At 41.1% G+C, this 16223-nt stretch overlaps 1 protein-coding gene across 1 annotated transcript; it reads left to right on the forward strand.

The window, feature by feature from the left end:
* Positions 1–5662: 5662 nt before the first annotated feature.
* Positions 5663–15245, forward strand: LOC135481389 (uncharacterized). Its single transcript, XM_064761222.1, has 4 exons — positions 5663–5792; positions 11561–11701; positions 13340–13513; positions 14777–15245. The coding sequence occupies exons 2-4, from the start codon at positions 11569–11571 to the stop codon at positions 15190–15192; spliced, it is 723 nt and encodes a 240-aa protein (XP_064617292.1). The 5' UTR covers positions 5663–5792; positions 11561–11568; the 3' UTR covers positions 15193–15245.
* Positions 15246–16223: the final 978 nt, after the last annotated feature.

Raw genomic sequence — 16223 nt, forward strand, 5'->3', positions numbered from 1 at the left:
ACTTTAATATTCATCTTCAAGGTTGACAGCTGTATGTGGAAGGTCTACCAAAAACCTGAGGATGGTCGTGGGTTTCCCCTGGGCTCTGGCCCGATTTCCTCTCTCCATAACGCTGGGCGCTGTCATATAAGTGAAATATTCTTGAGTATGGTGTAAAACACCAATCAAATAAATAAATCAAGGTGAAATGCAATTTTGATTGGAAATTCATCCTGAAAGGGACTTTAAAATCAGATAAGGTGAAAAAGCTGAGGATGATTTTGGCATCCTGGTTTACAAATGTGTCAGTCAAAACTTTCAGACACTTTGCTGTAACAGACTAAAATGAATTATGAATTTTTAGACCAACTTTCCTCAGAGCCTTAAAAGTTTGAAACGGTGTATTTAAATATTGTTGTTTAAATTGTTAGTAATTTTAAAACCGTCCTTTAGGGGCCTCCGTGGCTCAGTTGGTTAGCGCGCTAGCGCAGCGTAATGACCCAGGAGCCTCTCACCAATGCGGTCGCTGTGAGTCCAGCTCACGCTGGCTTTCCCTCCGGCCGTATGTGGGAAGGTCTGTCAGCTACCTGCGGATGGTCGTGGGTTTCCCCTGGGTTCTGCCCGGTTTCCACCCACCATAATGCTGGCCGCCGTCGTATTAGTGAAACATTCTTGAGTACGGCGTAAAACACCAATCAAAAAAAAAAAAACCATCCTTAAAAAATACGGTTGTTTGGCATAACCCCACTCACTACTAGATAGGGTCCTTATTTCAAAGGTTTTATTGTTATCTTGGTAGAATTCTCTTTTATCTTTTTTCTACATGTTAATTTCTGTAGAATAATTATCATTTTCACTATTCAGAGTGAAAAAGAAATGCATGGTTTTTTGTGATAGGGTCGAATTGGGACAAAGAACAATTTTGAACGGCTAGCCCGTTAATTTCTGAATATGTACATTTTTTTTCACTGTTTCAAATTGTCCCATTTTTAGTTATAATGTCCCATATTTTCTTGAGTGACGTTGAGCAGCAATCAGATAACCAAATAAATGATTGTCAGAAGGGTAATCCACACGGAGCTGTAGGTAGGTGGTAATTGTATTTGCCAAGATCTGTGCAAGGTCTCGTTTCAAGTGGGCAAAAATTAGATAAAATCAAACATAACTTTTACCTCTTCTGGCATAAGGTTTCTTTGTTTTGCCTCATGAAATTTATTTTCTCTTCAAGTGTTTCAAATCATGGTAGTCAACACAATGTCCAATTGGTTTATTGTCTTTTATTATTTTTTATCGAAATATAAAGGGGTGAAAATACAGATGAACGTATGCTTCCCGTTTTACATTATACTTAACAGTTTTTTAGCCTTGAAGATGAGGGGTAGGTGTGTATACACATACGGTGTCTTCTCGTGGCAGGGCAAGTTCATGCTGCTAACTTGCTCCCACCACTGAAATATCATGCTGAAGACACCAGACATGACACCCCACCGAGTCACATAATAGAAAATGTTATGTAAAATAATCAGGGTGTCTGTCAGTCATTGTGTGAGGGCGGGGGGGGGGGGGGGGGGGGGGAGAGCTATGTTTCCTGTTAACATAAAAATCAGCGTACCTAATTGGCTTACTGGCTATGGTACATGTAGAATACAAATTCCGATTTTTCTTGCTAATTTGACCGTCACACTGCCAGGCAGACCACTATATCAGAATAGTTGATATTTGTTGAGAAGACCAAGTCTGCCCTTGAGGCAAACATGTTTGATCATGATTGGGTGGCGCAGCCCATGGCCACGTGAATGGCTGTTTAATCGTCAGAGACATTGTGATATATCCTCAATGACCTAAAAATTCGACCACCAAAGAGCATTTTTGGAGCTAAATAAATGTCAGAATGAGATATTACCCTGGTCCTAAAATTTACATTTTCCCAGTAGGATATCACCTTACCTTCCAAGCAAGCCTCTAAACCACATTTCTAAATCAATAGATCGGCCCGGATTGCACAGTTGGTAGAGCGTCCGCTTCGGGGCTGTAGATCCAGGATCAATCCTTGATCGAGTCACACCTAAGACTTTAAAAGAGGAAGTTGTAACTTCCTCGCTTGGCGTTCAGCATGAAGGGGATAGTGCAACGACTGGTTTGACCCGCATCAGTATAATGGCTCGGGCGGGGCGCCTTACTTGCCTGCGGTAAGTCGTCTCAGTGAAGCAGCACTAGATAAAAGAGCCGTGGAAATCCGTCCTGCTACAAGGAGGCACATTACATGTACATGCACCCTAAGGATTCCTTCGTCGTCATATGACTGAAATATTGTTGAGTACGACGTTAAACCCCAAGCACTCACTCACTCACTTCTAAATCAATAGCCACCCCCACCTCCCGAATCTTTACAAATGAGCAACTTAGTCATGGACGAAATTTTAGGGTATTACGTTGATGCCCCTAATTCCAACCAACATCCAACTCATGGTCACTTTTTGGCGATACGCGACTGACTACACCTGTAGTTCTGCATTTAAAGGATACACAATCGATTCTGATTGGCTGCTGTGAGAGAAAGGCATGCCCGGCCTTGTCTAGTGTGAGCTGAATTTATTCAAGTATGACCAAGGCTGCACGGTTTAACTCAGGGAAATCCAGACGTAATCTCCTCGATCAGTCAGTCAGCATCGATTATGTATCCCTTTAAAGATGGAGAAAACGTAAAAAATTACATGAAGTTCAGATGAAAAAGTCCAAAGGTTAGTTGTAAATGTGGTCTTCTATACTCTTTTCTGTTTTTTTTTTCCAAGAGAAAAAGACACATGAAAATAATTTTTGTATGGTGGGTATTTGGGACCACCTTTTGGTATTTATAGTCTTTGTGTAACAATGCTATAAATGATGATGTAACACATGTTAAATAAATATATCGACACTAGAATTTGTTCTTTTCAGCTAACAAATATGTGCAACCTGATTTTAATCATATTTATATTTTTAATATGTTCATAAATATGATCGTAATTTAGGTTAAATGCATATGTTTGGATATAAGCAACAAATTTACATTCAAATATATTATTAGACAAGCATCATATCCTTGTTTAGAACATTATTATGCAGTGACGATAAATACCAAAGGGTGGTCCCAAATACCGCCATACAAAATTATTTGCTAATACCGTTTTTTCCTGGGGAAAAAAATCGAAAAAAAAGTGTAAAGATCATATTTGCACATAAGTTATGACGCACTGTCATCTGATTTTGGCTTTATTTTTATGTTTTCTTCTTTATATGGTATTGCACGAAGTTCATTGAAACATTTATACAATTCCGCCGATAGGAGGTGGATAGGAGAAAATTGGAACTAGATACGCACGGAAAACTACATAAAGGTGTGGGAAAGTTCATCAGTTACTTGCTAAAGGTTTACGCCTCTTACCTGAAGCCACGAGTTTGACTGCTGGCATACATGGGTGACAGCGAATATTCGAATACAGCGTTAAACACTCTTCAGTTCATCAACTGTTCAAGGCTTCGCTTTGCATGCCAACTCTCTCCGACTCTTCTACAGCAATACATTAGTTGCATCGTTTCCATAAGCCAGCTGTATATCTTGCATACAGTAGATCCTAAAATCATTATTAAATTACGGTTATAAATCGTATTTAACACATTCAGAGAATTTATATCCCACATTAAGTAAGCAAAGCGTACGCAATGCGCAAATTGGTGTTCGAACTTGACCCGAATGGCCAAATCTGCACCCAAAATTGTATCAGCCGCTACGGTAACTGACTTAAAATGTAACCCTTTACAACTTTGCCGATTTCAGCTTTGTTTGGAAGGTGCACAGAATTATATTCTGTTGGACAATCGCAAGCTTTAGTATCAACTGTAATATTTCACAACATTTCATATGCATCAAAAATGCAATATTATGGGCGAAATGTCATTTGCCATTAAGGTGGATTAGGTTGTGCGCAAAACCACTGTGAATCACACAGTCCGTTAAATATGCAAAACGTATACGCGGATTTGGCTTGTCTCCAAGCTACATCTACGGTCCACAAAGCAAATTTGCATACAACATTTTATCAAAATTAGATACTATTTGAGGGCTTATTGCACTGAAACTAACGCTCAATTGACAGACGGAGAAATCTGAATTAAATTGCTCTTCGCGATATATAGGGCGTACGTTCGATAATAGCAGAATGGGCATGTTTTTCCATGTCCTAATTCCCCTGGATTTAAATGAAGCCTATGATTAATTACGGGATAAAAGACACGGGTTGCAGCCGACTGGGCCTTGCATACCTCGCCTATTGTGATTGCAGGATCGAATCCAGCAATGGGTTTTGTGGTCAAATATGGGGTATTACTCGGGTTTGCACGTTGTAACTTTTGTTGAAGCCCACTTTTTAGGGAGGTGAGTCAGTGGTGGAAACAGACAGGCGGGTATATGTATGTACCTGGAATAAATGTAAGGGGGATTTTGTACATGAAGCACAAAGGAGTGACAGAAACTGATGTAAGTATCAACACAACATTCCCGTATGGGAACTGATACGCACCAACCATAAGGAACCCACAGAAGAAAAAGGGGAAATGTAAGGAAAGATGGGCCCACGCGGGGTACATCTGGACATTCCCATGTTGGAAACATAGAGATGAACCTTAAGAAGCCCATAGAACTGACATAAGGAAAACGCATGGGGCGCACGCGAGGTACATCTGACATCACGTGGCTTTCTCATGAGGGAACCAGACAGACATAAATGATCAGCTTGGAGCCCACAGAACTGACGTAAGAAACACATAGGCCCACACGGAGCACCTCTCATAGTGTCTGGACATTCCCGTACGGGATAACCAGAGAAAGGCAATGAACCATGAGGAACCCGCAGAACTGGCATAAAGAAAACCACGGGGCTCACATGGGGTATTCAGATTCGCTTGAGCACTCCCATAAGGCATCCAGGTAGATTTTAATTGGTACAAACATCTCTGGGCCCCATAAGGGAATCCCGTCCTGGTTGCACATTATTTTGTGTATGAGGACACGCGGGTCCGATATGATAATGGTGGTTGGGTGGTACTAAAATCCGTGTGCATAGATTTCTGCATGTTTTTTGTTTGGCAGCAAGTCCCCATTGATTACGGTTTCACGTAGGCCTATATCTGTTGGCCACTAACACATGGGATTATTCTGTTGAAGTCACACGGCATACCGTAATGTGGATAGTTTTTTCTACTTGTCTGGAAATTTCCATATTTTGAGGACATCATACTGTGTATGAATCATGTAGCCTACACTGTCACTGTCATGTAGCCTAGTCAACTGTTTGTGACGCCTTGGTCACAATAAGCCGACAAGGAGCTGGCGCTTTGTGAAGTCTAACATTCATTGAAGACCACTCCTCTACCAATATTGTGACATATCCGAGCGTCACATGTGGGAAAGTTCGTCAGTAACTTGCCAAAGTTCGGTAGTTTACGCCAGGAATTTCGGTTTCCTCCATACCGCAATCGTGTTAGTGAAAAATCTTGAGTGTGGAATAAATAAATAAATAAATAAATATAGTCTCAATTCTTACATTATGCACATTGTTTAAATGTATGTATATATTACGGCACAAATGCACTTCATATAGTTTAAGGCCGTCCTTGAAATCCAGTACATTGACTTCGCCTGGAAACCTTATATAGATACCACCAACACCTGATTTCTTATCTCGTGCATCGTGGGACTGATATCTACAAGAGCAGTTGACAAAGATCTGTACGACAGACCATATCCTGTGGCTGCCCTTGATCAAAGGAATTTGGTAGGTGTATACATATAGGTGTATAGACATTAACAAAAACTGTGCTTGTCGGGTGGGCGGTGGTGTGGGGCTAGTAAAAATTGAGCATGTTCTGTAATCTTCGCCAACCTGTATTATGGAAAAGGAATGAATATGACTTTACGCCGTATTGGGAATATGCAATCATATTGTGGCGATTGTTCCTAGGGTTTGCAGTATATGGTCCTGTGTGTGCAGTACATATAAATGTGACGTCGAAAGGTGTTGGGCAGAGTCCAATCTTGTTTGAGATCAAGTCTTTGTCTGGTTCATGCAAATAACGTGATATTTCGAATTCCAAACTCCCATGTTTACGAACAGTGCACATGTACATGATATGGAAATTGCTGAGTTTATATGGCATGACAATCGCCATCTTAGTTTGATTCCATCCAATCTTAAGAGCGTGAACCATTTGTAAGAAAATTAGAAAACGAAGTTTGTTGATGCAACGTCAAACTCGGGTAAATATTTTTTGTGTTTAGTCGTGAAGTTTATTTTGTTTGTTGATAATTTACATGAAATATCGATTACATATCAATGTTTCTTGTCATTCAAATTACAATCTAAGTCGATGGAATATTGTGGGATACAGCATTTAGTGTATCAGAATGGCACGCGCCCCATCTCTGTGTTCAGAACAAATCCAACGATGTCGCTCCTGTAGCTTCTAGTTGATTGTTTTACTCTTTTTCTGGGCAACTGTCCTACAGAGTGTTGCAGGATCTAGTTGATCGTTTTACTCTTTTTCTGGGCAACTGTCCTACAGAGTGTTGCAGGATCTAGTTGATCGCGTTACTCTTTTTTCTGGGCAACTGTCCCTACAGAGTGTTGCAGGATCTAGTTGACCGTTTTACTCTTTTTCTGGGCAACTGTCCTACAGAGTGTTGCAGGATCGCAGTCAGTGCCAGCGCCACGTCCTTCCTCAAGGAAACCACTAAAGTCCAAATGGAGGAATGTGCGTGTCCTACGAGGTGTGAAAATGCAAGATTCCACGCTTTACATGGATTGTTTGTCCTGGACTCTCCATCCAGTGTTTTATCATTGACATTCCAGACATGTGCGGGAAAGATGGGGGAGTGTGTGTATGGGGGGGGGGGGTGTTTTCTAACTTTTGCAGGTGAAAGAACTCCATTCATCACAGCCGGGCGCTGAACAATGTTGAATGAGCCAATTACATATGTGGTGTCTGTATAACGGTATACTGGGAAGGAAACCCGGCAGAGCCCGGGGGAAACCCACGGCCATCTACAGGCTGCTGGCAGACCTTCCCACTTACGGCCAGAGAGGAAGCCAGCATGAGCTGGGCTTGAACTCACAGCCACCGCATTGGTGAGAGGCTCCTGGGTCATTACGCTGCGGAACCACGGAGGCCCCCGAGAGATCCTTTGAAGACTAATCCATCACTCACTGTGATGCTGTCATGGAAGGAGAAATATTCACGAATGCTGTTGGGCACGTCCTTCTTGTCACGTGGCCAACCTTTGGCTACCATGCCCTGAAGCTCTTGGATGTCTGGGTCAGTGACAGTTTCTGCCTGCAGCTGTTTATACTTACTTTCAGAGACTGGTACATAACTGGGTTTACGTCCATATCAGTATCAACTGGATCTGCTGGAACCTCGTCCAAGTAGGCTCGTCTCAAGGTATCACTAGTATGCATTTCCTTGACTGGCTTGTACAAGACATTGAGGTCATACCTCTATTATTTCCTGATCATTTTCTGTAGTGGCAATGACATATTTTGGAGAGGTTTGACAAATATCTGCTCTATGGGTTTGTGATCTGACTCAGTACTGACTTGTCGTCCATACAAATATTGGTGCAATTTGGTACAACCGTACACTATCGCCAACATTTCTTTATTAATCTGCGTGTACCTCTTGTGAGGGAGTCAACGCATATGAACTGTACGCAAGAGGCTTTGCCTCTTGCAGAATTGCCGCTCCTAGTCCAGGGGCAGTTATGACCTATTTCCTCAGTTTCTGGAAAGTTTCTCTTGTGGTTGGTCCCAGTGCCACTCAACATGCGTAAGTTCTAACTCACTTAATGGTGCTGTAACATCTGATAGATCTGGCATAAATTTAGCCAAATACTGTATGAATCCAAGAAAGCATCTGACATAACTTACATTCTGAGCCCGTGGAATGTCTCTAACAACGCTTACCTTAAGATCAGGCTTAAGACCTCATACTGTCACAAGATGTCCATCATATGGGACTTCCACATGTGCCTGGAATATCCACTGTCTGCCCTGCATCATTGAAAACTGATAACCGCTTCTCTCTTGTGTGTTACCAGCTTTATTTCCTATTTGTATAATTTCTTGCATACCTTTGTCTTTGGGAGGTAGTGTTAAACGTTGTTATGGAAATGGATCTTGCCAGTATCGGCTTGGAACGCCCTTTACGGAGTACGAATGGTATACGAATGTCGGACATGACGCTTATATTCAGAATGTCTTTTCCGGCACTTGACGATTTTTAACCTCATATTGTACTGTGATACTCTCTACAGAACATTGCTCAGTCGTTCAGCATGTTCCTGGTCAATGGCCGTTCATACCAGGATGTCGCCTCTTATCGAATCAGCACATGGGACATTCTCTGACAGCTGTGACATAATGCGCTGGAAGACTTCCGGTGCAGATTTTATACCGAATGGCAATCTGGTAAATCTAAAACGACCAAATTGGGAGATAAATGTGCAAAATTTTAAACTTTCTTCATCCAGTTTTATTTGACAAAAACCAGACTTGGCATCTCAGAATGAAAATACATTGTCTCTTGGCATATCTGTCACAACCTCTTCGATTGTTTTCATGGGGTGATGTTCCCACTGTATTGCCCGATTTAAGTCGCTTGGGTCAATACATATCACATATGACATGATCTTGCTTTACCACTCTTACCATACTGTTCACCCACGGATTCGCCTCTCCTGTCTAACAATTACACCCATTTTAAACATCCTATAAAGTTCATCGTTGATCTTGGCCTTACGTGGTATTGACACCTTCCTAGGCGGGTGTACCACAGGTGGCACGGTTGGGTCAAGTTTAATAGAATGTTCACCTGGTAGACATCCTAAGCCTTTATAGAGTTCAGGAAATTGACTCAAAATGTCGCTGTCCGATATTTGAGATTTTGGCAACAGTTCATTACTTTTAGACACGGTATACACTCTCTTCACCAGGTAAAGGTCTACACAACTCTTTGTCCAAAATGCAGACTGCATTATGGTTTATCACCTGAAATGTACAAGGTTTCCGGCTGTCCATGTACGTGCACTCCAGAGTTATCTGCCTTTTGGGAGAAATCATGTCCAGTGTGCAACACCAGTGTACTGTCAGTTTTCTGCCAGTATTCACTAACATTTAATTTCTGTAAAACAGTATACCGTAACACATTACAATGAGCACCAGTGTCCAACTTGAATTTCACCGCTGGATTCTGTATGTCAGCAAACCAGCAATTAATGTCACTAGACTGCACTGAGAAAACCCCAAAGTATCTGGCCATAGCAGGTCATCACAAATTAACACCCAAGTTGTCATTCACAGCAGCACTGTTTTCACTATCCTTGTCCACACTGTGTACCTTGGTGGATTTCTTATCTCTGTGTTTTGAAGGGCATCTGCTCGATGAGTGATTCTTACCCATACACAAATGACACTGCTTACCCACAGCTGGACACTTGCCGTTTTTATAGTTCTTGTAGCCACATGCTCCACAATTTGGCAAGTTATTGGAGTTTGACTTGATCATACTGTTTTCTATTGCATGCTGGCCTGTTTGTGTTTTGTGCTGCTCTCGTTTTCTGCGTTTTTGACCTGGTCGAGTTAATCACGGTAACCCTTGTGTCTTCCTTCATTGATGCCAGTTGTGTTTGCGTAATTTCGTACGTTCTAACGATGTCAACCGCTGTGTCAAGCGTGAGTTCTGCCCCCTTGCTAATCAACCGCTCAAGCAGTTTATCTGAATGAATTCCGAGAATGCCAAGCTTCCGTCAAGTTAGAACTTACCCAGTCCATAACAGGATAAGGAACACCGATCGCCTCCATTTCACCAGTCACACAAACGCTTAAATAGTTCGAAAAAATGCTCACGTCGTCTAAACAATCGATGTTCAATACAAACTTCACGTAAGTCCGAAACTCTGACACCATATAAGACACTGACGAGGGCTACAGCTAACTGGCATGTTAGATCATTGTTTTTATTATATCGCGACAAAACTCATATCCCGTGACATGAGGCTCCCGTATCGCACATCTAACATACATTACAACAAGTGCATATGATTTAGTTGCTCATCTTGTTTGTTTTATTGTTGCAGTGAATCGTCCGTACTCATCACCCAGATAATTATCAGTCAGACTGTTTCTACGCGTAAAGTACCGATATCATGTCTCGAACCGGTTATATACAGTTGTGCTATAAAAGAGCATAAAAATAGACACTGATAAGATAAGAGAACAACTTGCGCTGGAACATGGTGTCTGTTAAAGCCGTTTGACATCCTTTCTGTTGTTCTGTACTCATTATTCACCGCCTGAACCGGGAGTGCGGGAGTGGAGGGGAGGGGGGGGGGGGGGTCTGCTATGAGCAAGGGGCGCACAACTGGGTGCATTCTGAATACCTTTTTCCCCAGGTTTCAAGAGCTGCTGTAGTCTCGAGAGCGCATGTGCGAAGACCTGCCGCACGGAAGAATCCCTCGTCAAAACAAAGCCAGAATCCTGCTGTCTGGGTATCATACATTGAACACTTTGAGGAGTCCGAGTTGTTCCTCCTTCTCTACATACCTCCGTGTATTCTAGATCTGTGCTTGTAGGAAAATCACTGCGAAGCAACCGGCGTTATCTGTAATGTACATCGATGAAAATGATTTCGTTTCTGATTTTGTTTGTTTAAATGTTGCAGTCAATCTTCTGATAATTTTCAGCCAGATAGCTGCTACAAGTAAAATACCGATATCATGTCTCGAATGGTTTTGCCAGAATATGATGTCTGTTAAAGGGAAATGATAAAAGAAGAATATTGAATTGAAACAAAACTGACCTTGTCTCATTGAATTAAAACTCCAAGAAGGTACAGTTCGTTTTGAATGGCTGTGAAAGACAGGGATTTCAAAAGGGAATAACAGCGTTCCCGAGCTCTGAGTGTATGACTGCCGTATATTGCCCCCACACGAAACTTTGGGGTTCTCTCTGCCTATACCAAATCTGCAGTGGGCTACATCTCTGATGAATTTATGAAATTAAAATGGCTTTTTGTGTGGAATGTTTGCCTATTTTATAATAAGACATAAGAATAAGACATTTAACAGAAAGTCTGTTGTTCGAGTGACGCTAGAATATACACTATTATTCCAGCAGATTATTGTTAAATATAACACACATATACTCTTAATTCAACATAAAGATTGTCGTTAGACGAGCAGGATATTATATTGAATGTGACACAGTGTCATGTTATACTAACATAATACATTCTAACATCTCTCAAACAACAGACTTCCTGTCAAAATTTACAGATTATTTTTTGAGTGTACGAGATTACCTATAAAAAAATATCTTAAGTATAATCGTTCCCAGAGGAAAGACGAATGGCATATTCGTCGAATGAATTAATCGGTTCCTGAATCCGTAATCGGAAAGGGACTACCCCGTTAGATCGACGAACGTGCAATCAGCCAAAGATGTTTTTCGGCTAATCCACGTAATTACAGGCCTATATTGCTTGTTGACAGACAGAGACATGTTGGCCCCACTATTGATCCTCGTCACGTGTGCATGGATGCCCTCGCGAGCAAACCACGTGTTCCACATCAGAAATCAATGTTCTCAAACCGTTTGGGTTGGAATCCTGGGAAATCATCTTTTGGAACAAGGTAAGTGCATGAAGATAACAGAGGGAAGCTTGATGGGAACACGTAGGCCTGCGCAGCGCAAAGACCCATGATCCTCTTAACAATTCCGTCGCAGTAAGTTCATGCTGGCTTCCTCTCCAGTCATAAGTTTGAAGGTCTTCCATCATGGTGGTGGGTTTCCGCCGCGCTCTGCCTGGTTTCCTACCACCAACTGACTGGAACAATGTTTGTTTGGGGTTAAAAGAAAAAAAGTGCATTCTATAAGAAGTAAAATCCCACCAAACGTGGACTCCATCTAAGTGAGGCTGGAAGTCAAGACAATACCAGGTTGTTTTCTATTTGTGCCGAAAGTATCAGCCCCCAAAACTACGTATAAATGAACTGCTGTCTCAACCTTGTTTTCTTGCTTCTCCGTGTCAAAAGCCTATTTAATACCCGCCGTCGGGTATGAAGACGCAATATCGAGTTTTAAATGCGTTGAACTTGGAAAAACGCTAAACAAAGAGTCGACATCGTATATCGAAATACCAGGTTTGGTGGATCGAGTTTTGGGCTGTTGGTGAAGGTTCGATCCTATTTGGAAATAACTGTCTTCATGGGTTGACATTGGAGAAGCAATATTGTATAGGCTATGTCGGCATTATGGTGCGGAAATAATTTTGAAAATGATGTCAAAATCGGCGCCCAGCAATGATAAAATCTTGTAGTACTGAATGATCAACTCCCGTGCCCTACATGGCGCTCTGGCAACAACAAAAATGAGATAGGAACTGTTCCAGCTTTCAAGCGGAATGAATCCACTGTGCCATTTTGAGTTCCCCGAATGGTATCACATAGAATTGTGCAGGGATGCAGCTACCATTACAAAACTATACATGTAATATCTACTGTTAATCGTAATGGAACACTTGTAGAACACCTTCTTACCTTTCTTTAATATACTGCACTTCTTTAATATACTGCACTTTAAACAATGCACTTAGGACAGCATATTATCGTCAACGTTGTTTAGCATAAAAATAAATAGCTGTGCCAAAATCATATGATCTGACACAGAAGGTTTTTAATATGTGAATGATTTCCTTATATGCTGCCGTGCTAAAAATATGAATAACATAATAGCTGTGGCTTTGTCTCAGTAAGATTGAGAAATGAACAACTGAAAACGGTTTTAGATTTTCAACATCTTAGACCGTAGGTATGCATTTTTGAAATAAACGGAAATTTTGTCATGACCCTGATCTAAAATTTGGTGGTAAACAGATTAAAAGTGTTGGTGAAACTAAATTTTGGGGTATAATATTTGATAATAAATTATCTTTTATACCTCATATAAAAATGTTTAATGCTAAATGTGCAAAGGCTCTCGATATAATCAAGGTCTTGTCAATATGATACAAAGCTTAAAGCTCGTCCAACAAACCCTGTCTACGACTGTGTTTTCAATCCATTATATGTAGATAAATTTAATAAGTGCCCTAACAAGGTCTCTTCGTTTGGTCTTCGCATACGGGACCATATCGTAGAAACTAACATCCGCCCAGAGGATATAGCTCCAGTGTCTTCTCCGGAGTCTCCGCCTTGGTTTCTTCCACAAGCCTCTCGTCATTTTACCTCAGTCAGAGTTTTATTCCGACTTTAGTCTTTTGCCCTTGCCAGGTGGCTTTCAGCTGAACCGTGGTTCGCGTCGTGACATCACTGTGCCGGATCAGTTCTCCGGGCGCTTCTGGGGCCGGACAGGCTGTGACAGTCACGGTGTTTGCGTGACAGGTGACTGTGGCCACAGGATACAGTGTAACGGAGCTGGAGGTCAACCGCCTGCCACATTAGCAGGTATAGGATTATCTGACACCTCTGATTTCAGACACATTTAATGCAATGCGGTCATTTCGACTGTGCTAAATCATAAGGCGCACATTCTTTGTCTTCATTGCGCGGTATTTTGTTCTCTTTTCGGCGCATTACCCTTTCTGTGCGTATTGTTGCATGATTGCCCACGACTGGCTCTCTCTGTCTGGAGAATATTTATATGCTTCAAGTATTCTATCACTGTGAATTATTATATTTTCTGCATAACGTATTTCCACCGCCTAGCTCTCTGCTCATTAGTTTCTAAGCATTGTCCAGTGTATTTTCATTACTCTATTCCCTCTCTCTTTCTCTTATACTAATTCTGAATGCTTGAACTATTCCGTTTCCGCGCCTAATTCTATGTCAGTGGATAAATATATGTTTGTCCAGTATTTTCTCTCTATAAATACTTTGTCTCTGCATTATTATGTTTGTCCACTATCCTTTCTTTATCTCTGAGGTATTTTATGAATTGTATTGTCTACGCATTATGATGTTTGTCCATTATTCTTTCTTTATCTCGGAAATATTTTATAAATTGTTTTGTCTGCGCATTATTATATTTGTCCACTATCCTTTCTTTATCTTACAGGTATTTTATGAATTGTTTTGCCTGCGCATTATTATATACACGAATTTGTTCACCTTCTCTTTCCGTCCGGTATGGTTTTCGAAGTTTAACTAAGAATTGCATTATTTTGTAGCTGGTTTTGGATGCGTTCTCAGTATTGTATCGAAAACTATACTGACTTTCAGTTTAATGCGAAACTCAGCTTTATATAAACAACAACTTCGTGACATGCTCAAAGCACCCATATGACGACTGATTCAGCGTTTAAAAGGAACATAACTTATTGGCAGCTTATTTAAACGAGGGGTTTAACGTCGTTTACAAAACCATTTCGTCAAATCACGACGGCATCCCCTTGTAGCAAGCCAGACCCAGTGCCGACATTTTTACAGTGCTGCCTAACTAGTGCTGCAGAAGACACCAGACACGACGTCTTACGAATCACTTGGCCTATCCCCAGCCTTATGAGCTGGCATCAAGCCTCTTAGTGTCGAAATTGCCGGCGTTAATAAAATGTCGAATCCAGCAGCTGGTAATTTGGGTGATGTGATAGAATGAAATATAATTTCATTTAGTATAGGTCTTGCACCCCTAATTAGGCTGTACGTTAGTGATAATTGTTGTTCTCTTCTTTGCCTTATGTATAACAAGTTATAAATTTAATTTTGACACAGAGTTTACTCTGGGTGGGTATGGCGGACAAGACTTTTATGACGTCAGTTTGGTGGACGGATACAACCTACCTTTGAAAATTGTCCCCGTGGCCGGAAGTTACGCAAAAGGTTCCGGGCAGTACTATTGTGCGGTGGCCGGTTGTGAAAGAGATCTCAACAGCATGTGTCCAGGGGAACTGCAGATCCATCATGGCGGACGAACCGTAGCTTGTCAGAGCGCCTGTGCCAAGTTCAACACCGACGCTTTCTGTTGCCGCGGGAGTCACGGAACCCCACAGACCTGCCCGACCTTCTCCTTCGCCCAAGCCTTCAAGAAGGCGTGTCCACTGGCCTACAGTTACGCTTATGATGACAAGGCCAGCACCTTCACATGCAGGGGGAGTCCCCACACTAGTTACACAATTCAGTTCTGCTGATCAGTCATGAACGATTCAGTTCTGCCATGCGTGATTTTCTTCTGCTAAAGGCCTACAACATACGCTTACTCTTGCTGTTTCTTTTTCTTTTCTTTTCTTAATACGGAGTATAAAATGTGGCTGGACATACAAAAGTACAAAAAAAGTTTTTCATCTTTCTTCTTGCATTCACCCAAAGAAGAGATTTTTCCAAATGATTACGTTGCACAATACAGATGACCCAAGTTCTTTCAAGTAAGACACAAGAGTGATGCTTGGCAGAAATATTTAGATATCGAACACTGCAAGTGTGTATTTAAAACTCCATCATCCAGGAGATTTGACAGTATAATGATGACGTTGGGGTACAACACTTCGTCTGCGAACCAGTCCTTCGGAGTATGTTCTTGTAAAGTTAGGCAAAATCAGTGTATAGTAAATTGGGAAATATAACTATACCCTTTTCTCAAAGGAATATACAATATAATTAAAGACGCATAGCATATATAATAAAGACGTACAGCATATATAAGTAATAACGTACAGCATATATAATTAAAGGCGCATAGCATATATAATTAAAGATACACAACATATTTAATAAAGACGTACAGCATATATAATTAATGGCGTACAGCATATATAATACAGACGCATGGGATATATAATTAAAGACGTACAGTATAAATAATAAAGATGTACAGCATATATAATTAAAGACGTACAGCACATATAATTAAATGCGCACAGCATGTATAATTAAAGACGTACAGTATATATAATAAAGACGTACAGCATATATAATTAAAAGCGTACAGCATATATAATTAAATACGCACAGCCTATATAATTAAAGACGTACAGCATAGAGTCATACCCACTCCAATTTTTTTCGCACCTGACCCCGGATAGCGTAGTTTTGATAAGCGCACGTACAACTTGATTGATTACTTAGAGTTCGTCTGGAAAACACAACAGTTAGCGTATTTATCATGTCATTCACAAATGCTGTGTAGTTTATTATTTCGTCTAGTAACAGATGATCAACTGGT

The sequence above is a fragment of the Liolophura sinensis genome, unplaced genomic scaffold (genome assembly GCF_032854445.1).
Source record: "Liolophura sinensis isolate JHLJ2023 unplaced genomic scaffold, CUHK_Ljap_v2 scaffold_33, whole genome shotgun sequence".
Lineage (NCBI taxonomy): Eukaryota > Metazoa > Mollusca > Polyplacophora > Chitonida > Chitonidae > Liolophura > Liolophura sinensis.

Coding starts and splice junctions, on each gene's coding strand:
- LOC135481389 (XM_064761222.1), top strand. CDS start 11,569: ATGTTGGCCCCACTATTGATCCTCGTCACGTGTGCATGGATGCCCTCG. Junction 11,702..13,339: donor AAATCATCTTTTGGAACAAG/GTAAGTGCATGA, acceptor TGCCCTTGCCAG/GTGGCTTTCAGCTGAACCGT. Junction 13,514..14,776: donor ACCGCCTGCCACATTAGCAG/GTATAGGATTAT, acceptor ATTTTGACACAG/AGTTTACTCTGGGTGGGTAT.